At 33.6% G+C, this 24,647-nt stretch overlaps 3 protein-coding genes across 10 annotated transcripts in view; 1 reads left to right on the top strand and 2 right to left on the bottom strand.

Annotated features, from left to right (window-relative positions):
- Nucleotides 1–6,930: 6,930 nt before the first annotated feature.
- LOC146527614 (uncharacterized) lies at nucleotides 6,931–8,468 on the bottom strand. Its single transcript, XM_085204770.1, has one exon. It carries the CDS (start codon nucleotides 8,425–8,427, stop codon nucleotides 7,546–7,548), a length of 882 nt encoding a protein of 293 aa, XP_085060896.1. The 5' UTR covers nucleotides 8,428–8,468; the 3' UTR covers nucleotides 6,931–7,545.
- Nucleotides 8,469–10,475: 2,007 nt separating this feature from the next.
- LOC146527613 (NCK-interacting protein with SH3 domain) lies at nucleotides 10,476–17,607 on the top strand. The gene is made up of 10 exons (XM_085204851.1): nucleotides 10,476–10,639; nucleotides 10,715–10,899; nucleotides 10,999–11,317; nucleotides 11,737–11,945; nucleotides 12,480–12,713; nucleotides 14,997–15,119; nucleotides 15,258–15,441; nucleotides 15,985–16,206; nucleotides 16,476–16,648; nucleotides 17,249–17,607. Exons 1-10 carry the CDS (start codon nucleotides 10,615–10,617, stop codon nucleotides 17,438–17,440), a joined length of 1,866 nt encoding a protein of 621 aa, XP_085060977.1. The 5' UTR covers nucleotides 10,476–10,614; the 3' UTR covers nucleotides 17,441–17,607.
- A 4,643-nt stretch (nucleotides 17,608–22,250) lies between these two features.
- LOC146527612 (plasma membrane ascorbate-dependent reductase CYBRD1-like) overlaps nucleotides 22,251–24,647 on the bottom strand; it is a 48,033-nt gene continuing 45,636 nt past the window's right edge. For all 8 annotated transcript variants that reach the window (XM_085205427.1, XM_085205430.1, XM_085205428.1 and 5 more), the window contains one exon: nucleotides 22,251–24,511. In XM_085205427.1, coding sequence (XP_085061553.1) covers nucleotides 24,364–24,511 — 148 coding nt within the window. In that variant the 3' untranslated portion in view covers nucleotides 22,251–24,363. The remainder of the gene's footprint in view (nucleotides 24,512–24,647) is intronic.

Below are 24,647 nucleotides of genomic sequence, written 5' to 3'. Positions count from 1 at the left end.
CGGAATGTAGTCATTAAATAAATATTTTTTTTTTGAAACAGCATAACCAGAAATTCAACACGGAAGTACAAACATTATCATTTTAGTGTAAACAAACGCGACCTATTTTCCAAAGCATTATTTAAAAAATAACAATGTTCAAACTCACGGAACACGTTTACGTGTATAGCGTGAATACGGCAGCGTGTTACGTGCAATTCGTAATTGACACGTCATGGCAACCCTCACGCGCGACGGGCGCGAGCTCTAGAGTCGCCATTACGTCGGCTCTACACTCCACAGCAAACTTCCTTTAATTAACTCTACACCATTCGCGTCCTCCGCTGTAATTAAGGCGCCGTGCACTAGCCTCGTTGACAGATGGAAAAGTAGTTACCAGACTAGTTTACTTCTCAAAGGACTCAATATAATTGAGTTTTCACTTAATAATTTACCTAAGATTTGAATTTTGTTCATTGGACTGCACTGGTTTTTCTTATATATCTGTACTTGAAGGTACTTTACATTGGTTTAGAGACCAGACAAGCGCGTGACTGTAACCGCGACAGGTTTTGCGTTCGATTCCCACTCGAGGAAGGAGGAGGAGGTTATTTAATATTTTCGTTTCCTCTCTCAGGTAACGAGGCCAATTGCGGCGTTGAGTTCCGTCACTCAAACTGCAAGCCTCCAGAATTTGGCGGAAATTGGGGAACGGAAGCGTGGGTGGCTAGATTCCTGGATACCTCGTGCCTACGCTACTATGAGCGGAATACAGCGTGATACCAAAAAAAAGAGTCCAATGAAGAACACATTGTACTTATTTAGAATTCAAAACGCGCCTATGTAGGCGGAGAAGCCCCAAATATTAGCAATTAGATTACTTACGCCTGTACATATATGTCATGATAACGAAATAACAGAACCACAAGCTTGCATAAAATATGTGATTTTTTTGTGGTATTATTATTATTGTACTTCTGTTTAGTTTTATAGTACTATTATCGTTATATTAAAAAAAACGTCCGCGCCGGCGACGTCATTCGCGTGAAAGAGAATTTTTTGCTTATTTCTTTTGTACCTACTGCCCTATTTGTTTTTTGTAGCAAAATTTCGCCTCGGTATTAGATTTTGGAAGACCATAATGCGACTTCTAGTTAGAGATTAGCTTATAAAATTTATGTTACAGTTGAAATCGGCCGTAACTCAGCGTAAGTGCACAACGTGAAATAATTATGTATTAAATGGGCTTGCATCTTATTTCGACCTCAAATATTCTTCCTAAACTACCTAGCGAAGACTTCGCAGGTATAAATAAAACTATATTATTTGTCTTTGCTATACGTCGTACGGTTATAGGATATAAGAAGACCAAACGACTTCAAGTCCCACTGAATGTATCAATTTAATTCGATTTATAATATCTAGGTGTAATACTTTTTAGAAAACGTACAAATATTTAAATAATGGGATTTATACGTTTTCCATAAAGTAGTACTATTTTACCTAAATACAGAAATTTGTAAAGTATTGAAACATTATATTTTTATAATGATAAAATATTAAATAATAAAAGTTACTTTGATATGTTTAAAATCCTTTAATAATTTTCCCAAAAAAATATAATTTCTGTAATTTTCTATGATTTCTAAAAGAAAAATATAAAAAAAAGGTATAACAATTTAACTAACTTCTACACTTGCAAGTTGCTGGCTGGATAAGTGCTCCACACTCCTTGGACTACGTAAAGATTCCTGACTCGCAAATTGCTGGCTGGATAAGTGCTCCACACTCCTTGGACTACGTAAAGATTCCTGACTCACAAATTGCTGGCTGGATAAGTGCTCCACACTCCTTGGACTACGTAAAGATTCCTGACTCGCAAATTGCTGGCTGGATAAGTGCTCCACACTCCTTGGACTACGTAAAGATTCCTGACTCGCAAATTGCTGGCTGGATAAGTGTTCCACACTCCTTGGACTACGTAAAGATTCCTGACTCGCAAATTGCTGGCTGGATAAGTGCTCCACACTTCTTGGACTACGTAAAGATTCCTGACTCGCAAATTGCTGGCTGGATAAGTGCTCCACACTCCTTGGACTACGTAAAGATTCCTGACTCGCAAATTGCTGGCTGGATAAGTGCTCCACACTCCTTGGACTACGTAAAGATTCCTGACTCGCAAATTGCTGGCTGGATAAGTGTTCCACACTCCTTGGACTACGTAAAGATTCCTGACTCGCAAATTGCTGGCTGGATAATTGCTCCACACTTCTTGGACTACGTAAAGATTCCTGACTCGCAAATTGCTGGCTGGATAAGTGCTCCACACTCCTTGGACTACGTAAAACTTCCTGACTGATAGATTGCTGGCTGGATAAGTCCTCCACACTCCTTGGACTACGTAAAGATTCTTGACTTACAAATTTTTGGCTGGATAAGTGCTCTACACTCCTTGGACTACGTAAAACCTCCTGACTCGCAAATTGATGGCTGGATAAGTGTTCAACGCTCCTCGCACCCCTGTACACTGTCTCTCGGCTCTCTAATTGCTCAACACTCCTCGGACTGCGGAAATTCTCTACACTATCTAGGTGCTCCACGCTTCTCGGAGCTCTGAGCCGTGCCAGAGGTCTTCCATGTCGTCCTTCACATAAAGATGACGAAATGGCAAGAAGCAACAACAAATAATGTATGTACATTTTCTTTACAATTACTAGTCGTAATAGAATAAATATAAATTTACAGGCCTTATATAGGTACCAGATTACTTGATAATACTTCTGACCTGCAGATAAGTGCATGTAAGCAAGTCTAAGGGTAATTACTTTTAAGAGAGTTCTAATATTGTTTAGATTATTCCATATGTTAATTCGATAACCTTTTGAAGCTATCGTCAATAAATGATAAATACTCCTCCAATGTTAAACCAGGATGTAGGGTAATAACACCATTAATCGACACCTCAAGTTTTCTTAAGGTATCCAGGATCTGCTATTACTAGCAGTTTTTTATTAATTATGTTAAAAAATAGAAAAAAGAATAAAACAATAATTAAAACCAAAAGGAATAAATAAATTTAAAGTTTCAATATATGATTTTTGGCAACCTGAAGATATATACTTTAAATAAGTATTAGCAAAAAATTTAAAAATCTCCAGTTATCTCTTATATATATATATATATATATATTGAATATTGCCAATTTAAGAAATTCACATTTATATCTTTATTTTTTTTGATTTTTTATCATTTAGTGCATCAGAATTGCTAAGCTGAAGTGGCAATGGGCGACAAGTGGCTCTGTCGTAGAGCCGACGGCCGCTGGGGCAGACGTCTCGTTGAATGGAGACCCCGTACAAAACGACCGGTAGGACGACCCCCTGCCAGATGGGCCGACGACATAAAGAGGTTGGCGGGAAGCGGATGGGTCCGAAAAGCTGAGGATCGAGTGTGGTGGCGAGAATTGGGGAAGGCCTATGTCCAGCAATGGACAAAAGATGGCTGTTGATGATGATGATGATGATGATTTAGTGCTTGTCCGTTACGGTTGCTGCTACCCTATATGTATCTTAACATATAAGAGAAGTAAGAGTCAACGTCAGCGTGTCCAACGAACGTAAGAAGCTGAAATAAAGGTAGTGTTACTCAAATCATTTCAAAATAAAAAATAAGGCTTTTTAGACGAAACTGAAACCGAAACTTTTTAATATAAACGAGTCGATATAAATAAGTTAATATAAACGAATATATATGAATGAGTCTTATTATCTGTGTATATAAAAGACGAAATTTAAAATTATAATAAATATGTATATTTTGACAGTTGAATTTGAACGACTGTTATGGACGGACTGTAAGGACCTCCAGAAGAGACGTGTCGTAAGCTGCTGCAGAGACTTCAGTATTTTGCTCTCGAGCGGAGACCATATTAGGCTACCCCACTAGGAAACTAGGTTGTTTAAGTTACGAATGCTTTAGTGGAAACACTTGGCCAAAAACATGCCAACAGAATATCGGTGGACCATTGTGCCAAGTCCGGATGACAGAACCGAGCTCGGGAGGCAGCAAAAGGTTTCTAACATTTATATTGCTTGAGATTGTGAACCTTACCCAAAATAAGATATTGCAAAAAAATATTTTATTGTCAAACCTACAATGTTATTGTGAAAGTTTTGGTAGATATTTATTTAATTATTTATTTAATTTTCTATTTTGAACAGTTTTTCCAACGCATGCCACTTGCCACACACATTTTATGCCATGTTTTTCACTCCTTGGGTTATACGTTACGACGCCATATCTATAAATCAGTAATCGAAGAAGATGATCCAGCTAAAGTCTGGAAATTTCTTAAATCCCTTGGAGTCGGTAAAACAAAACATACAGTTTATCCAACCAATTTAGATTTAAATTCTCTTAATCAACATTTCACTTCTTCTAGTACAATTGATAGTACGAATAAATTGAAAACATTAATTGATCTTTCCTCTTTACCCGCTCCACAGATTCCTCCTTTTAAATTTAGTCAATTCACTGTATGTGATGTTAGGAGAAATATTATCGCTATTAAGTCGGGTGCAGTCGGCGCTGACTGCATTAGTCGTAAAATGATCATTCCTTTAATAGATCTATTAGCTCCTGTAATTACATCCATTTTAAATCGTTCCATTCTCCACGGTGATTTCCCTTCCATTTGGAAAGATGCCCAAATTCTCCCATTACCAAAAAAATCTAATCCGTCTTCCTTTTCCGATTATCGTCCGATTTCTATCCTTCCATTGTTATCTAAAGTGCTAGAACGTCTTGTTCATAAACAACTGAGCACATTCCTTTCAAAACACAATTTCCTAAACTCCCTACAGTCCGGCTTTCGCCATGGTCATAGTACGACTACTGCTCTAGTCAAGATCACCGATGACATCAGACATGGCATGGATGATCGGAAGATAACGGTGCTGACATTATTAGATTTTAGTAATGCCTTCGGCACTGTTGATTTTGACATTTTACTTGCATCACTGACTTCTCTTAACATATCTCCTGAGGTGATTGATTGGTTTCGTTCTTACTTGTGCGGACGCCGACAGCGCATTCGAATAGATGATTCATATTCTGAATGGTCTTTCACTAGTGCTGGCGTCCCACAAGGTCGCGTGTTGTCCCCTCTCCTTTTTTCAATTTTTATTAATACCATCTGTCTTAAAATTTCTTCTCTCTACCACCTGTATGCAGACGACTTACAAATCTACTCACAAGGTACTCTCACTGAGCTACCCAATACCATCCAGAACGTTAATAGCGATCTTAAGCAAATTTCAATTTGGAGCAAACATTTTGGACTTACTATAAACCCTTTAAAGAGTCAAGCAATTGTTATCGGTAGTCCTAGAATACTGTCGAAAATTGACTTAGCACATATGCCCACTATAATGATCGATGGGACCTCCATTCCATTTAAGGAATCTGTTAGGAACTTGGGTGTAGTTATTGATAAGCATTTGTCTTGGGAACCCCAAATAGGAGAGATAAGTAAAAAGATTTATGCTGCTTCTGCATCTCTGCGTAGGCTGCGCAATTTCTTACCAATACCTACCAAAATTGTGCTGGCAAACTCACTCCTATTACCAATTCTCGATTATGCTGATATTTGTTATCTCGACATTAAAGAGGAGCAACTGAATAAACTTGAGCGACTTCAAAACCTTTGCATTAGGTTCATATTTGGTATACGTAAATATGATCATATTTCTGAATTTCGTGATAAGCTCAAGTGGCTCCCTATCCGCCTTCGCAGGAATACTCATATACTTCATCTTCTCTATTGCGTGCTGTTTAATCCTTCTACTCCTCCATATCTGAAGAACCAATTCAGGTTTCTACATGATGTTCACTCACTTTCCCTACGTTCCCAGAATAATCTATTACTTGAAATTCCTCCTCACTCTTCTTCTTTTCTGACTAACTCCTTCACTATTAAAGCTGTCCGACTATGGAATTCCTTACCAATTGAGATCAGACATGCCAAAAGCTTACAAAAAATTAAAACTTCACTTAAAAACCACTATATGAATATTTAATTTAGCCTTTGTTTTACTTTTTGTTTGTAATTTTCAAAATACTTTTTAGAAATGTATAAATATTATATCTATGATTTATATGTATATATATATATATGTTATTTATTGTTTATTATTATATTTATTTATATAAATATTTATTCGTAGTATATATATATGTATATATATGTATGTCTATGTATTTTATTTTTATTTCTACTATTAAATAATCTCCTGCAATTTAATGCACCACCCACCATCTTTTTTATACAACTCCAACGACCGAAGGTTGCCTGGAAGAGATCGCTTTAAGCGATAAGGCCGCCTTATTGTACATGTTTTTTCTATTTATTTTGTATATAATTTTTGTAAATTTTTTATGTGCAATAAAGTATATTGTATTGTATTGTATTGTACGTTAATGAAGGTTTAGTACATATTTTTCGAGTTATAAATATAGTCTATGTCACGCAGTGAGGCAGCATACTAATGGTGGAAGAGTAGTTGAAATCGGTACAGTTATTTTTAAAGACATATACACAAACAAATCTTTTCTCTTTATAATATTAATATAGATTATTTCTATATTCATTTATTATTGTTTATCGTATCGGCTGATTTTAATATTCGTAGATTATTACCGTATATATACTGAATAATATTATAATATTACTTTATGTTATGCTGAGAAAAATTCTTTCAAGATAAATACTATAGTGTTCATATTATATTATGTACTTAAAATTAAAGTACGAGTAAATCTTGCGTAAAGAGGTCTTCGGAGTTATAAAAATAGTTTAAAAAAAGCTATTGGTGAATTTTAAGTTCTGAATAAACCGGTTCAATGATCTCTGTTCATTTCAGGAAAAAAAATTAAAGATCAAATATTTTCACTGTTTTATTTTATGGATAAATAATTATGTACAAAATAAATGTATTATTATTAATAAGATAGATAATGCTAAATGTTGATGCAGTCTCCAATGCTATGTAATTAATAAACATTATAATTATTTTGCGTTATATTATATACTAGCGGCCCGCTCGCGGTTTCACCCGCGTATGTTATTATTAATTTCTGTCTCCATGACTACGTCCTAGTGACGTCTATACAAAATTTGAGACTCCTAGCATTTGTAGTAACGAAGTTTCATACAAACTTTCGACCCCAAAAACAACCCCTTAGAAGTCGAATATTGCAAATTCCCGTCTTAGCGAGCACCTACGTCCTATAAGTAACTCCTATGCAAACTTTCAGATTCCTAGCACATGTAGTTTTTGAGATTTCGTGATGAGTGAGTGACCTTTCGATTTTATATATATAGATTATAATTCTATATATACGGGCAAACTTCAATTTCGGGATACTAACTGCATTTTGAAACTACTTTTTTCTGGCTATTTATTTTATTTAATGTATAATTTCTTACTTTCTTACTTGACTAGTGCACCTAATTTTTAAATTATCAATTTAATTACTTTTTTAAAGTTCATCAAATACTTATGTATATTAATTTAATAAATGATTAACGTAAACGGGAAAAGGATTTCGTGGAGCTCCTGGTCGTGGAAAGGGATTATATGGACCTGTGGGTTGAGGCAACGTTGGAAAAGGGGCAAAGCTGCTTCTTGATAATTGAATGTCACGGACATATCTTCTGTTTGGATCTAGTTTGACATCATCAATATAATTAGGTAGAAAAGGATGATCGCCACTCGCTGGTGCCTTAGGTACGTCTCCTTGATTCAACCACAATGGCTCTTGATTACTTGTATCTCTTGAATTTCTTCGATTGTATCCAGGATGCGTAGCACCTGTGTCCCGACTGCCACTAGACGTAGTATGACTACCGCCGGACCTTCTTGCGCTTGGGGAGTCAACACTGCGAACATACCTTCTGTTCGGATCTAGTTTGACATCATCAATATAATTAGGCAGAAAAGGATGATCGCCACTCGCTGGTGCCTTAGGTACGTCTCCCTGATTCAACCACAATGGCTCTTGATTACTTGTATCTCTTGAATTTCTTCGGTTGTATCCAGGATGCGTAGCACCTGTGTCCCGACTGCCACTAGACGTAGTATGACTACCGCCGGACCTTCTTGCGCTTGGGGAGTCAACACTGCGAACATACCTTCTGTTTGGATCTAGTTTGACGTCATCAATGTAATTAGGTAGAAAAGGATGATCGCCACTCGCTGGTGCCTTAGGTACGTCTCCCTGATTCAACCACAATGGTTCTCTTTTTATATTATCTGTATCTCTAACAGTACAGTCTCTAATAATTAATGGTTTCCTTAGAGGAGGCCTGTATGTTGGCAAAATAAACTGTTGCCCAAAAGTGTCGGCGACTACAGTCGCTAAGACTAGTATGGATAATAATTTAAACATTTTTTATCTTACTCGTCTATACTTGCACTGAAGTGAATGATTCTCACTTAGGACGCTATCGACATTTTATACTCTTACTTAAGGAAAACAGATCATAAGTCATTAGTAAGGGACTTCACTTTAAGATTCTTTGTGACGTATTTACGTATACGGGAAAGTTTTTATAACAAAGTCAATAAGATTTGGTCATGAATCACAATATAAAGCTATTTATTTATTTTATGTTTGCTTGCACAGCTGTGTAGGAATTGGAAACCTAGTGTTAAGACACTCCGTTCCCCATTTTCCGTCAAATTGTGGAGGCATTGCGAGGTGAGTGATGGAACTTAACTCGACACCAGAGCTAAGTAGTGAAAATAAAAATTTAAATAAACACTTCATTTCCTCGACTGGGTATCGAACCCACTACCGGTCGCGTTTACAATAATAATTATGGCCCTTTGCCATGACTGACTTCATTGATAAGTATAACAAACAATAAATTATAGTTTCTTTAGTTTTAGGTACATTGTAGATAAATTTATTACAATGTAAAGAAACAATAATATCAAAGATAACTAACACATACTATGCACAGTATATATTATTAGAGTTCCGTATCCAAAAGGTAGCTCTACCGGACTCTATTATTAAGACTTCGAAGTTGGTCTGCGTATATGTCTGTTTGTCACCAGGCTGTAGGCCGTTTCGACAGATGAAAATAAAATAAAATAAAATGAATGTTTAAGAGGGCTTTCATAGAACAAGCATATTTTTTCCCGTTTTTATACATAATGATGTGGAACCGGCCGTGCGCGAGTCTGACTCACACTTTGCCGGATTTTCAATCACAGGAATGAATTATTTTCGATTCTTCGTTCTCTGGTAACAACACGACAAAACACGGGGTTGAGTTTCGCCAAAATTTTTTGATTATTTATATTTGAGTTTCTTCAGTCAAAAGAATCAATCATAAGAGTTCGAATAGAAAGCGGAGACCGAACTGTTTTGATACTTTTAGAAGGCATCTGCCTCTCTATACAAAATAAAAATATGAAACTAAAAAAACAAAATAATAAAATATACATTCTCATGTTTAATTTAATGCAATGCCCGAACGATAACCTACAATAGGACAAGGTTCTTCCTACGTATTTATCGAGAACTAGGGGCTTCCCGCTAAATATTGTGATTGTATAATTATATAACTTTATTTATGTTATACTCATTACTACTTGTATAGCTTGCGTTGATTTAATGACTTTTTACATAATATACTTAATATATGCATATACTATGCCGCTTTATTTGTTTAATAACTTTGATATAGTAAAAAAAAAAATTAAATATCAACATAGGTAGTTAGTGGCGGCTATCGTGACTCGTGGCGACTTGTGTTGTAGCGCAGGGATAGGTACGTCAGGTTGTGGGTACCATTCCTACTTGAGGAAATGAAATAATAAATATTTTCATCTTCTCGCACCGGTAACGACGCCAAATGTGGCGTTGTGTTCCACCACCAATTCCAACGCGCGATGCCTCGAGAATTCGGCGTAAAATGGGGAATTCACAGATTTTTTTTCCAACGTAAACTGCCCACCATAATAAAAAAAAACTTAATGTGCCATTTCCTTACTTTAGCTGTTATATTTTGATACCTACTTCATCAGGTGAACAAATGAATTCTCTCTACCGTAAGTCAAGGGAGGGTGAAGAAATTGAAATTAATAAAAGAAATTAAAAATAATAAAGTAAAATTAAATAATACTTTCCTGTTGTTATTTTTTACGATAAATTTTATTGTGATAAGCGTTAAAATTTATAAATACTACGACAATGACAACCACAAAAATATACATTTAAAATTCATAATTTACGCCTGGCAATAATATACATAAGCTGTCATTTTAAAAGATTTGTCTATTAGTTTTCCGGAAAATGAAAAGAAAACGTTATACCTAATTGCAAACTTAAATTTTATTGTTGAAAGAAGCATATGAATTTATCTCATTTTAAGTCACCTTACTTATAAGTTGTTTAAAATTTCAATAATCGCTAATGATTGGACAGTAACATTTAAATTGGCATTTGAAAAGTGTTCATTTAAAAATTTATTTAATGAAATAAAAATATATATTTCTTTGTAAAAATCTTAACAAACGTACAGTGATTTATAACACAATCTCTACTACTTACATATTCTTCAAAATGGGTGATGGCCAACCAAATATCGGTATTGTTAAATTACTATTATCACAATTCATTCTTGTATGATTCTTTAAGCTTTTCTATAAAGATAATTTTTTAGATGACATGGAAATGCTTACGGCGCTATATGATTTCGAGGCGACATTAGCCAAAACATTAAGTTTTACGGAAGGAGAGTTCTTTTTTCTGCAGCAGAGTAACACTAAACAGAGAAATTGGTGGCATGTCGTTAATAGAAAAGGTCACGTCGGTTTCGTACCTTCGAATTACGTAGCTGCAGTAGAGGTATTAATTTGCTTTATTTAAGTAATTAACACTTGTGATGATCTAATTCTTCTCTAGATTATGGTCATTGCTATACATAAAAATCTCATTACTTTACAGGTTGAGGCAGAGTTCTATTTGTCATTTCTAAACGATTGTATTAGAAATTTAAACGATAATACAACAATGTCTTCACAAAAACCAGAGCTTTTACTGAGATTAAATGAAAAGAAAAAACAACTGCAAGTAATAGTAAAACCTTCTAGCAAAAAGCAAGCTGCACCTAAACCTCCACCACGGCTAGATGACAGTACTCCACCTAATGGAGTATCACCTTGTTTTGATCTAAGGCCCGTTGTGTCTCAGCAACAAATATCTGAAGAAAAGCAATCATGTTCATCACCTTCAAAATCTCAAAGCAATGCTTCAGTTTCAAAAGGTATGTTCCTATTTTTTTTTAAGTTTTATAATTATTTGGTCATGTATCACTACATGTAAGTACTTTTTTGTACAATAAACATTTTTCATTTTCTAAAATTATTATTTACGTTCAAGTAAATTATATTGATTTCTTTTTGTTTCTTATTATAAATTATAAATCATACTTATATATTGTATTAAATTGATTGTCTGATTGTAGAGGAGACTTGCAGTTTTGATCCCTACTTGAGGGGAAAAAATATTTTCATTTTCTTGCTCTGGTAAATATTCAACATGCAATGTCTTCAATATTGGGAAACAGAGTATCTTAACACAAGGTTCCATCTAGACTAGGCAGCCTGCTACATGAGGGATACAGTATAAATAAAAAAAAATATAACAGAAAATGTTTTATTTATAAGTTTTCATCTTTATTAGATATTGATGATGACAAAAAGATAACTAGTGCCAAAACAACATCCAACCAGTTGTCTTCAGACACAGACAACCAAGATGACAGCCAGGACAGTAGCGAGAGCATCAAACCAAATGCCATCTATGAAATAGTACAGGCAGTTCGTAAAGAAACCCAGCTTAGTCATGATATGTCTAAAGTTGCTGTTGAAACTGTTCTAATCTCTCTAAGGGTGAGTGTAATTATAGTTATAGAAATATATATGTAGGCTACATAGCATTCCTTGCATTTTCTGTGTCAATGTGCGAGGATGGTTACAGAGTGAGAAGCTCAAGTAGTGTCTGAGATTTGCAACCTAAGTAAAATTTAAATTTTGATGTTCTTGCCAAATCGAGAAGTAAATTTAAGAAATGTCAATATTGTCAGCTTAAAATATAAACCTGCTAGACTGATATTTTGTTGTTATGTACTCATACATTTTTATCTCTCAACTCATACTGTATAAATATTTTGTCATTATTTACAATGTAATCCAATTAAAATATGAGATATATATTAAATTGTAGTGTGGGATGTGGTACAGCATCTTACTGTATGCAATAATATGGGTTCCATTCACACTTGCGGAACCAATCGAATTGTCTCAAAAGTTGTGCGGTAAGTAGGCAACGAAAAGGTTCCCTCTGTCTACCCTGATCTATGCTATGCTATAGCATAAAGTTAAAAGTAAAAAAGAACTATAAATATATTTTTATTTCTATTATAGGAATTCCTTCCCGGTGGAGCTGCAAGATCTATAATAGATGCCTTACTACGAGAGGCCAACAGTAATATAACATGTCCAAAGAATGCCATAGATGCTGCGCCAGATGCTCTCAGAATGATGACAGCTCTTAATGCCTTGTCGAAGGCAGCAAATGATGCACAACAACGGGGCTGGGCTCTACATGATGATGCCCATGACATACAAACACAATTATTGGAGCTTATATCTGTTATGGTAAAATAATATATAATTATATTTTTAAGCTCAATATAATGTTTCTAATGTTCTTGCTGAATTATATTCAAATCCCTAACAGTGAAATGATTATTTTTTTAAATATTTTGTTGGTCTAGATTGGCAAAATTACCTGGTTTCCACTGTTAGATTTAAATCTTATAAAAAATTTTTTATAATTTAAAGGGAAGAGGATCACATCAGTTTTTTTTTTTTATGTAAGCTGCTACTTGGCAAAGTCAAAGTTAATAAATAACCTTTTAAGGTTATGCGAAATGACATTTAAAGGCTAGAAGCTACTATTAAGTAGTACACCAGGTTCCCCATTTACTCTTCTGTGTGCATGAAGTTATATTAGAAGTCTGAGTTTATTATGGCCTTTTAGTTTCATTTCCATTATCATATAATTAAAATTCTCTTACTGATATATGAAATATATTATCAAAATTACAACATAATAAACTTCTAAATAATAAGCTCCTGTTACAATCAAAAAATATTTTTTATCTAATTATTTTTATTTGATACACAACAACTGACCACTCATTGTGAAGTGAATATTAAAAATAAAGAAGGCTAAAAAATATTGATAATAGTGCTTGTAACATGTCTCATGCTTGATTATTAGCTGTCCAGCTAATGGTTGGGGATGTTTTGAGCCTTGCTTTATAGTTTTCAATGCAATATCCTCCTTCAGTAATGGGATATCATGGTGTTTTTCTCTTGTTTTAATGAACCAAGGTGCATTTGTTCTGTCTCAAAATATTGTTATAGAGTCTTTGCATTAGAACTAGTGGAGGCTTTTTCATTGAGTTCCATAAGTCAAGATTGGTATTGTCAACTGACAGCTCAGACTCCACTGTACATTATAAATATTTTTTAAGACTAACAAAGAAGATAAGTGCTAAAATTGCTGGATCTAGATAATATACAGGGTGAGTCATATTGAACTTTCCGGTTTTGGAAGGACGTTGCACGAAGAAGGGAAGGAGTAGAAGGGTGGGGATGGTGTCATTAGACGCGCCATGACATGCAGTTTTAGTGTGAGCAATGGCTTGGTCGGGACAACATCGTGCGTTCGTAGTTGAAGAGTTTATTAAAAATGGCGGCTCCGTGATCACAACACAGCGTGCGTTCCGTTTACATTTTGCTATTGGTCGACGTGATCCCATTCCCACTGGACCAACAATCAGAAATTGGGTATCAAATTTTAGAGCAACATCATCAGCATTAAAAACAAGACCACAAGGCCGAATTAGGACGTCAACGTCAGCGGAAAACGTGGATAGAGTGCGGGCTTCAATTCAACAATCCCCTCGGCGTTCTGTTCGGAAACATGCCGCTTCACTAGGATTATCTTTCAGTAGTGTCCGCAGAATACTGCATAGAGACCTTAAATTTCACCCATACAAGATTCAGGTAGTGCAAGAATTAACAGTTAGAGACTTAGACACACGAACAAATTTATGCCGCGACATTCAGCAGATCCCCCGCACTGCTGTTTTGATCTTCAGTGATGAGGCACATTTTCACCTCGCCGGAACTGTCAACAAACAGAATTTTCGATACTGGGCTGAGAATAACCCACGAAACCTACACGAACGACCACTTCACAGCCCTCGAGTGACAGTGTGGTGCGCTATTGCAGAGTTTGGTGTGTGGGGTCCCTATTTTTTTGAAGAAGATGGTCAAGTCGTCACAGTTACCTCTGCTCGGTATTGCGACATGCTTGAAACTTTTCTGAAACCGAAATTGGAGGAATTAACGCAGAATCATGACAACGATAACATCTGGTTCCAACAAGATGGTGCTACAGCCCATACATCCAGGCGTTCAATGGAAATCCTGCGACAAATGTTTCCCGGTCATCTCATTTCTTTGCAAGGTGACGTTGGGTGGCCGCCGAGATCACCTGATTTAACCCCCTGCGATTTCTTTCTCTGGGGTTACCTGAAGGAAAAGGTGTACACGCATCGTCCCCGAACCATCGATGAACTGAAGGCTGCAATCACGGAAGAAATCAATGCTATTCCGCTGAATATGACTCGACGAGTAATGGACAACTTCCGGGAAAGGCTTCAGCAGTGTGTGGTCAATGGAGGTAGACATTTACAGGATATCATTTTTAAAACCAACTAAATTAAAACTGCATGTTATGTGCTTTCAAACAATAAAATAATTTTTACTGCATGTCGCTTTGTTTTTAATACACACCTTATTGAAATCGGAAAGTTCAATATGACTCACCCTGTATATAGAAAACTTTAATTTTGTTTTTTCCAGTCTAATGCGGATGTGAACATATCACAACATGTGCTCAGCAGTCACCGCTATGCATATGTCACAACCTTGGTACAATACTATCAAATGGAAACCCGTTGGCCATTGCGGCAACTGCTTTTGCAGGTAATATTGTTGCTTCACGATAGTATCTTAACATTAGGCTCCTCCTGTTTACAAAAAAAAAATTCATATTCATACAGAGACTCAATGTGGATAATAATAAATATGGTTATTTATTCCGTTTAACACTCATTATGTCAGGCCTTCGGAGTGATGTGTGGTCTGGAACGCACCGCGCTGGCGACGCTGGCGCTGTCGGCGCTGCCGGCGGAGATAGCGCGCGACATGCGCGACAACCCGCGCGCCGTGGGCCGCCTGTCGCACTCTGCCCTGCTGCTGTCCATGGTCCTGTCCATGGCGGACAAGCTGCCTGTTACTCACTTTGGTAAGGGCTTTTTGTTTACTTGTTAACCCAAGAGAAAGTCAAAAGAGCTTTTATCTTCAAATAACAGAGTGAACAGATGGACTCTGGTTTTGTGCATTTTTGTATGCCATAGATTTTGTTTGTCTGTGCCTTTTTCGTTTCTGTATTTTTCTTAATTATGATATTGGTTTATGTGAAGTTAAAATGAATCGGTCTCTAAGTAAAATCGAGTTTATAGTTTGCGTTCATGAAAGTTAGGAATGTCCTCATCAATATTGTCATGTAGGGCACTTTCGATGGTCTGTATATTTCTAATTCCGATTCGATGTCCTTGTGTGTACATGCCTGTGTCCTTAAGAACGGAAAATTAGTATCAAGATACTCCGTTCTCGACTTTTTCGAGGTATTGCATGTAAAATATATGAACAAAATAATTCCCCGAGTGGAAATCAAACCCACACCAATACCTTATTTGCAGTCACATGCTGTTCCACTGTTTATATCCTCTGCTATATTGGAAATCCTTACGTTTTAAAGCTGATTATTAATGTCACTTTTTTTCAGAACAACTTGGAGTGGAATTCGCACAATTTCTTCTTGAACTTATCGAAGACCCGCCAGAAACAGATGTAGATGAACAGATACCTGATTTATTTCTGACGCTTCTTCTTGCATATAATCTACAATTTGAGAATCCCTTTGAAAATTTACTACTCAATGCTTTAGAGACAATGGACAATGCTAAAACTTTTTGTGAGAAAGTACTTCTCTTACTTAATCGTGAAGGTATGTGAAATTATTATAGGAGATTATATTGATATAACTTTTTATTTATTAGCTGACTTAACTTAGACAGAAAAAGCGTCAATTTGACAAACATACAAAACATTTAAATAATCATTGTTTTTGGTTCTATCACATAATTTTTCTCATATATCTTCTCATACTCGTACTTCTTCTTATACTGACGACGACGACGACGACGACGTGACGGCCAGAAGTTCCTTTTTTATTAAATGTATATTTGTTTAATTCTATCCTATTACATTTAACAGAGGATCCAGTACACATCTTCGATCATGAACCTGAACCCGCACACTCCGTATTAAAACTTGTAATAGACCTCTTCAGTCGCAAGAAAACTGCGGAACATTTCTATACAAACGATGTCAAAGTTGCCATTGACATCATTGTGAGGCAGCTCGCTGATCTGTCTCCTGGTGATGCTGTAAGTGGTTTTTTTTTATTCTTCTTTATTTTTTTTATCATCATGTTCCATATAGTATATAGGATGGTAGGCACAGGGAACCTAATGTTAAGTTAAATACCCTATTACCAGAGCACCGCCAACATCACGTCTGGTCTTGATACCAGACAGAGAATGTAAATAATTCATTCCCGCATATGGAAATCAAACTCACATGCGTCACGGGTACAGGCACTGCGCCACGAGGGCCTTTTTACTTGAAGATAAAGTTAAGTTTTAAGGCTTTAAGTTATTTCATTCTTGACTTTTCGCCCATCTAGTATATAATAGATCACACACAATAGATGATAAATTCAAATTCAAATTTTTTCAAATTCATTTTTTGAATGAATTTTCAATTTCATACTCTGTCTAACCAAATTGGATGAACAAATATATTTATTCTATAATTGCTAACTACAGACTGTATGGAATTTGGTGGTGGCCAGTTAAAATAAATTTAATATCTTTTTTCTTATTTTTTTCTTGTATATTTAATAATGTCACCAATATAATATCTGTAAACTACTAGAGCCATCTCTAATTTAACTTAAAATAATTTTAATATTCTCTTAATTTCAGCGTCGTCAACAATACCTCAAAATACTACAAGGTATAATCCGCAATACCGACTACGGGTCACACTTACACCGGCGTGACGACCTACTCCGCTGCTTTGCTAGAATATTCTGTGAAGAGGGCGACTCGAGCCGCGACGACCAAGCACTTGTGAGGGCCATCTCTAATGAATTCCCACAGTATTTCAAGGCGTAGTTACACAGTAAAATTAAAAGACCTAGGTATTGGTATATTCTACCTTATCATTTAGGTATTGGTGCATTCAGCCTAGTTATCAGATTGTCAGTATCATTGAAGGTTGGATAATGCAGGAGGATTTTTAATTTAACAGATATTTGCAACTTTTGCTTAATAAGTCAATTAGTTTAAAAAATTATAGATTTATTTTATGTGGGTACATTATTAGAATGTTATTATCAGTGGATGCTGCTGCGGTGAATGAAGTTGTGAGTAATTTTTTTTCCTGTACTATTTATTTTACATTACAATTTAAAAAAATCTCACTCAAAAATTTTTAAAAATGTCTGTCTATATTTAAAAAAAAACTTGTAAAATAATAAAAAAACACATGTACTTAATATTTGCTTGATAGAATTTATAAAATATTATGTGAGCGTTTTACATTCAGTGGTAAAAATGGTTTAATTTAGTAGAATTAAAAAGTGATCAAATGTAACAATTCAATATTGAATTATAGCTATTAAATTTAAGCATTTACTTATATCTTGTGATATAATATAGTTTAGAAGAAAGTTATAATCTATGTAGATTTCATTTCATTGAAGATAATTAAAAATTTGATAGTTAAGACTTTTACTTAAAAATCAGAATAAATCTAAACACTACCTATTTAAATATTTTATCTCACTAGATAGTTAGCAATAGCAAGTGTTAAATTACAATTTTGGGAACTAAGTTATCCCGAAATGAAATTAAGCATTTGTCTTTTAAATTACTATAGGAAAATAATAAAAAAATATCATATTTTATGGACACATGTTTGAGAGTTATTTAATATAGTAGAGTGACAGATCTTCTGTATAGCGTTTTCAAGAATCTATTAATGTAACGTAATGTGATGGTTTTAAATGTTTCTCGACCTTATTATATACAATTGATAGGACATTTGTAATCAAAAACTATTTCAATATGACTTTCACCATTTATTTGCAAATAAATCTTAAATAGTATTTACTGCATATGGAATAAATGTAAGACACTTCATTTTCCGCTCAATGTTCAAGACATATAGTGTTGAGTGACGGCAACGCCGCCTTGTTAAGAGAAGGAAATTAAAATACTTCATTCCCACGAATGGAAATCGAATCCACAACCGTCGCATTCACACTACTTCCAGGCTCTAAGAAATCTTAATACAGGCTTATTTCGTTTAAATTGAAACTTTATTTTAAATAATCTTTTGTAAAATAAAAATGTCTAATCAGTTGTATATTTTGGTTGAGATGTGTATATTCGTAATTGGCTGTGCTAAAAAATCTAACTCCGGCGTTCGCCTCGTGTTTACTGTGTCTTATTATAATTCGTAAATTTATAATAATATTAGTGCATGCAAAATAAAATAAAATTAGAAATTTGAATATATATAATTCATATAAATGGTTAGTGTCACTTTATCTTCTAATATTGAAGCTATTATCGGGTGTGTCTTATTGCAGAAATAATTATTGAAATTTTAATGTGTGTTAATATTAACTCTATAGCTTTTCTGTTTTAAATATTAAATTTATATATTTAATTATATGGAAATGAAAATGAAGTTATAGGGGTGACAGATTAAATATATATTTTATTTAATATATGCAAATTTTATAAACATTGATGCACATATTTTTTATTTATTTTGAGAATTTCTAGCAAAGTTCATTTAGGAAACATAGCGCACAAAATTAAACATATAGGTTCTATTTTAAGATTCTTTACTGAAATTGTTTTTATATTCATCAAAAAATATATATTATGTAACCACTAGGATAATATGAAGAGATATTTATATTTATATTGACATTATTGAAAATGATCTCACCTTAAGTAGATGAAAATATACTAAATGATTTTTTTGTGTAATAGATATTACAAAAACTGCAGAAAAAAAATGTACTAATATTTACGCAATCCTAATGAAATATGTAAAAATTGCGAAAATCTGATTTCTTATTATCTATACGTCTTTGTAGAACAAATTAGTATCCCAGTATTATAGTTAAATTAACGTAATTTTTTAATATTTCTTATTTTATTTATATTGTGCTCTCTATAATTTTCATTTTGTATACTTAAATTACTTTGTACTTACTTATCATCACACGTTTCAATGTGCCATTACTGCACCAAAGATATTATTGTTATTTTTTTATTAGAATAAGCTATTTTAAAGAGATATTTAAAATATCTATTTGACGCACTTTTAACTGGTTCTCAAGTATTCCAATGTATTATTTAGAAACGTATAAAAAAATTAACGAAGCGCGCCTCGTGGTGACCGTTGAAGCGCTTTTGCCAAATAACAATTCTTAGCAATTGGATAGTACAAATTTGTAAAAATCTCCACTACAGATGCTAAAAAATAAAAACAAATTGTAATTGGCAAGAACGCTTGAACTTTTAGAAAAGTTAGATTTCATCTAACAATACCCACAAATACATTTTAACTATTAAAAATATTATTTGTTTTTTAAGGCAGCAGATCAATAAATAAATTCAGATTAATGTAAAATTGGAATAATTTATTTCACAGTTGATTTTTAGCTGTATTCCTAATAGAATTAAAGTGTTACTATTTAGTGTTTATTATTTAGATTAAACAAAGGCACTAATAGATTATGTGTTTGTCAATTATTCCGAGCATTCTTGCCATAGCTCTTATGAGTATTCAGGGCTGCATTTATGTAGCGAATATAGTTTTCTACAGGCCTAACTAGAAATAGCTTGTTTCTGTTGATAACAAAATATTTTTAATAAAACACTAGAATATAACTTTGTAGTGTTTTAACAAAAATATTATTTATGTTTATGATTCCGTTATTACTAAGAGAGTGCTTTGGGTAAATATGAATTGAGCACAGGTTCATAGTTCATTCTGTTTCTTTTATTACACTTGATGACAAATGAGATTATATATGAATATTTTCATAAATACTGTGTATGTAGCTTTGTTTCAATGAGATCGATATTTTAAGAAGTTTCATATATATAAGTATGTTAAATGTGTGTGAAAACTAATAATGTTAATATTATGAAATAAATACTGTTGCATGTTTAAATTAATTGTGTATTTCAAAAGATCAAAATTGTCCATCTTTACTTAAATTTTATTGTATTTACTAAAGTTCATTGACCAATTCGTGTGTCAGGGTGTATGTACAAGCAACTGTAGTTTTACATGAACATGTTTAGTGTGTAACGTAGAAAGGCGTAGCCTCCTTTGCAAGAAAACTAATGTTATTAAAATGGAATATATTAGTGGATATTTAGTAATCAAAATTGAGAGGAAGATTTTACTACAATCACTTATGAAAGAAATAGCTATTTCAAAAGATTATATATTGTAAAGAAAATAAAATATTTAATTCTAATTAATTATTTAATACGTCATACACAAAATTGTGTTACAATTACTGTCGTGCTAGCGTTTAAAGGCTGCTCATAATATGGCCAAATATTCGTAGAAGTGTGTTCATTGACTTTAATTTTGGGCTGAGTATCTCTTGCTGTTTAATGTTTGTAGCTGGATTACAAAATATCTTATACGACATTCAAAACGATAACTAAAATGTAATCGTAAAAATATTAAATTGAATAATAAAATCTTTCAAGTTATTCTTGTAGAAGAAGACGTACTTCAACTCCATTGTGTTACTCCATTCAACACAATGAATATTATGAAAAATTATTAAAAAAAAATTCTATAAAAATGAAATTTATTACGAAAATTATTTACATTTACCTCCTTACGTCTTATAGTTGTAATCCAGTATGTGTATTCTCGTGTATGTATGCCTATAACGATGTTTTAAGAAGTCGTGTGTGATAAAAATCTAATTTAATGTCATGTTTTTTCTTCAATATTCGATTAAAAGTTCAAATTCTTCAAATAAATAAGTGACAAAGATATGCTTGGTTTTATTTGAACACCTTTACTAAATAGTAATATACTAAATATAATTACAAAGGTTGCCTGTAAGAAATCACTTACAGTGGATAGGGCCGCCTATGCACTGTATCTAAATTACAAATTTAATTGTATCTTTGTGCAATAAAGTGTTTTTGATTTGATTTGATTTGATAGTAATTTTAATAATTCTAATATTTCTCATGATGATTTAGTGTTTGTATTTATTATATACGCTTGTTGCAGCATTATACCTCATGTGCACCTTCACACTGTATCCCACACACAGCAGGCTGGGCAGAGGAAACCTAAAGTTAAGACACTCTGTTCCCCATTTTCCGCTGATTTCTGGAGTGGCGGAACCCAATGCTGCGCCCTGCGCCACGACTGGCCTACATACGTATTAAAGATCATTTATCTTATAAAGCCTATATCAATCTTGATTGTCCTATAAATTAAATATCTTCGTTTGGCCGAATTACGTATAGCACCATGTCAAGGATATCAGAGAAATTTACAAGACCATGGGGAATATTTATTTTCTTTTTTAGTTTTAAGCTGTATTCAGCAAAGCGGGGTGGACAGGGAACCCGGGAACCAACTGTTAAGACACTCCTTTCGCATTATGCCATGTTCTCCACATTCTGCCGAATTCTCGAGGTATTGCGTAGCGGAACTCAACGCCGCGTTTTGCTTCGTTACCAGAGCGAAGAAATGAAAATAGGAAATATTTCATTTTCTCCGAATGTAAGTTGAATCCATAGCCGTCGCGTTTATTGCGCCACAATTATTTTTTAAATTCCATAATAAATTCTTGTATTTTTTTTATTGAATTTCCGAGGTAGCTGTTGTTAAGGATATAAATAAAACAACTCATTTTATACATGTATTTAATGTACCATTATGAATGCGTATAAATATTTAAAAATGTAAAACAGTGATAAAATTCATAGTAACCAATATACAACTGTAATCGATAAAACTAAGTTTAAAAATTATACGTTTCTCAAATAGATTAAATTTATAGACAAATGTTAAAAAGTTATATTAAAAAATTTTAAATCGCTGTTAGCAAAACATTTTAATTTAGTGGTGTACTTAATTTTAGGGTTGCAGGTACTGTCGTTTCTCGGTTGGTTTGTAGTCTGTTCCATTTCGCTGATTAAAGGACTGGATTTTATAATATAAAAACTTGGCCCCGGCGTCTCTAAGGGATCCTCGAAAACGGGAATATTTAAACATTTGTAAATACGCTCTTTTGCATTGAGTAAAAATTATCGCACGTCAATTTTATGCGCTACTTACGCTCCCAGTCTTCGCACTGATGTATATTTAATTTGATAATAAAAATTCTTTAAAATGCTCGATTTTTTCATTGGAATGTTTTATATAAAATGGAATACAAATAACTTTATCTAATCAATAGAAAACTTACTCAATTTCTACACAAGGAAACTATATGGGCACCCCTCGTATAAACATATTGAGCTTTATCCTATTTTATTATAAATAACGATGCTACACGCAGATTATTAAATTGATTATTATAACAATTATTACCACAAGACGTTACACGGAATTTGGCAACTCGAATGAACACTTCCTTAACAGTACACGCGCGTACATCGATCTAACATACATTATATACTTAATTAACTTCTCTCAATTGTCTAAGCAATTATATGTTTAGTTTATATTGAAAATCTGTCGAAATTTTTTATAATAGGTATAATTATCGATATCTAGGTAATTACTTTTTTAAAAATTGAAAATCAGTAATGTCTCAATCTATCGGAAGCTATTACTTGCCCTAATAATAAATACTTTCGAGTCTATCCACTACGAATCAATCACAACTACAGCTATCGAACACTCGCACATTACATTAATTAAATGTTAATTTATATACAGTTTACATACTAAAATGTCTTAACTAATAAACTACTAAAATGATGATAACTCTGCACCTAGTGTTAGGTGTATGGCCACTTTGTTTTTTGTCTATTACAAATTGTTAGAACTGAAAAGTATTTTTGATCAACGAGAACCCATTCCTGTAATTTTAATTTAAATATTCAGAATGACATTCAAACTACGCGTCCATTATTAAAACTACGGATCTATAACGTAGGTATTATTAATAATAATTATATTACCACAGAATAGCGAGTACATAGAAAGTTAAATACGAAGAAGAATGCGTTTTCGTTGATTAAGTTTTAACAGTACACAAACATTTGCGTAGCTTAAGTCTGTTAATATACTAAAATTAAATAATACAATTTTTTATATGTTATAAATATTAAAGTTTTTCTAAAATAAAAAGATACATCAGTCGTCATAATGTAGAAGACGGATTAAAATTGCAAGAATATTTTAGAAAATGTAATAATAGAACAACGCACAACCGTTAAAATAACAACATATCTAATAATTTAGAATTTGATGAACCTAAAGACAATAAATTGAGCTAAAATACCTGTTTTAAATACATAGGTATTTCATTATTCAGTAGGTATACTGCAACATTAATAAAGTGATAAGTCGTCTATTTAACGAAATAAAGATTAATTCCGTACATAAAGATTAAAATCGTGAATAACATCACATTCGATAAATGACATTTTCTATAAAACAAATGTCTTAAATTTTTTTTAAAGTAAATAGTAAACAAGATAATTAAACATTTTATAAAACATTTACAATATTTGGTGTTGTGCGTTCAAATTGAAAGCGTAGTTTTTAACTTGTTCTTGAATTTTCTATAACTTAGTAGATATTCAAGTAAATGCATAAAACGTCAATATTACCTAGTAAAAGTTCATTAACTCACAATTCAAAAATTCAAAATTAACGACTGTCAATTATCATTAAACACGTGACATAATATGAAAATGACATAACATTTCGAGCACAGATAAAACACCAAAAAAAACACAGATTGAAAACTACGCTGTCAAGAGATAATAAAAGCGATTACCGTAATAGCTTAGCTGGGGTTCTGCGCCACCTTGCGGAGCCGGTAGCCGCCGGTGCCGCGCACAGTGTACAGCACCAGCACCGCGACCGCCACCACCGACATCCCGATGGCGTTTATGACAATCGCCTCTGTCGTCATCGTGGCGTATGTCTCGCTCCTGCGCACCGCATGCCCCGTGTTAGTTAGTAAGGGTAATAAAACCTTTTTTTGTTTATTTTATGAATTTTAGATAAGCTTAAGCGTTAGCTATATATAAGCATAGCAAATACGATTATGTATATCCTTGTTTAAAT

Source organism: Heliconius melpomene, chromosome 20, assembly GCF_056956725.1.
Source record: "Heliconius melpomene rosina isolate 202511_hmr_F chromosome 20, ASM5695672v1, whole genome shotgun sequence".
Lineage (NCBI taxonomy): Eukaryota > Metazoa > Arthropoda > Insecta > Lepidoptera > Nymphalidae > Heliconius > Heliconius melpomene.
This window is presented reverse-complemented; position numbering and strand designations above follow the sequence as displayed.

Excerpts from the sequence above, each read along its gene's own strand:
- LOC146527614 (XM_085204770.1), bottom strand. The coding sequence starts at position 8,427 with ATGTTTAAATTATTATCCATACTAGTCTTAGCGACTGTAGTCGCCGAC.
- LOC146527613 (XM_085204851.1), top strand. The coding sequence starts at position 10,615 with ATGGGTGATGGCCAACCAAATATCG. Across the intron at positions 10,900-10,998 it reads ATTACGTAGCTGCAGTAGAG|GTTGAGGCAGAGTTCTATTT; the intron begins GTATTAATTTGC and ends ATTACTTTACAG. Across the intron at positions 15,120-15,257 it reads TGCGGCAACTGCTTTTGCAG|GCCTTCGGAGTGATGTGTGG; the intron begins GTAATATTGTTG and ends TCATTATGTCAG.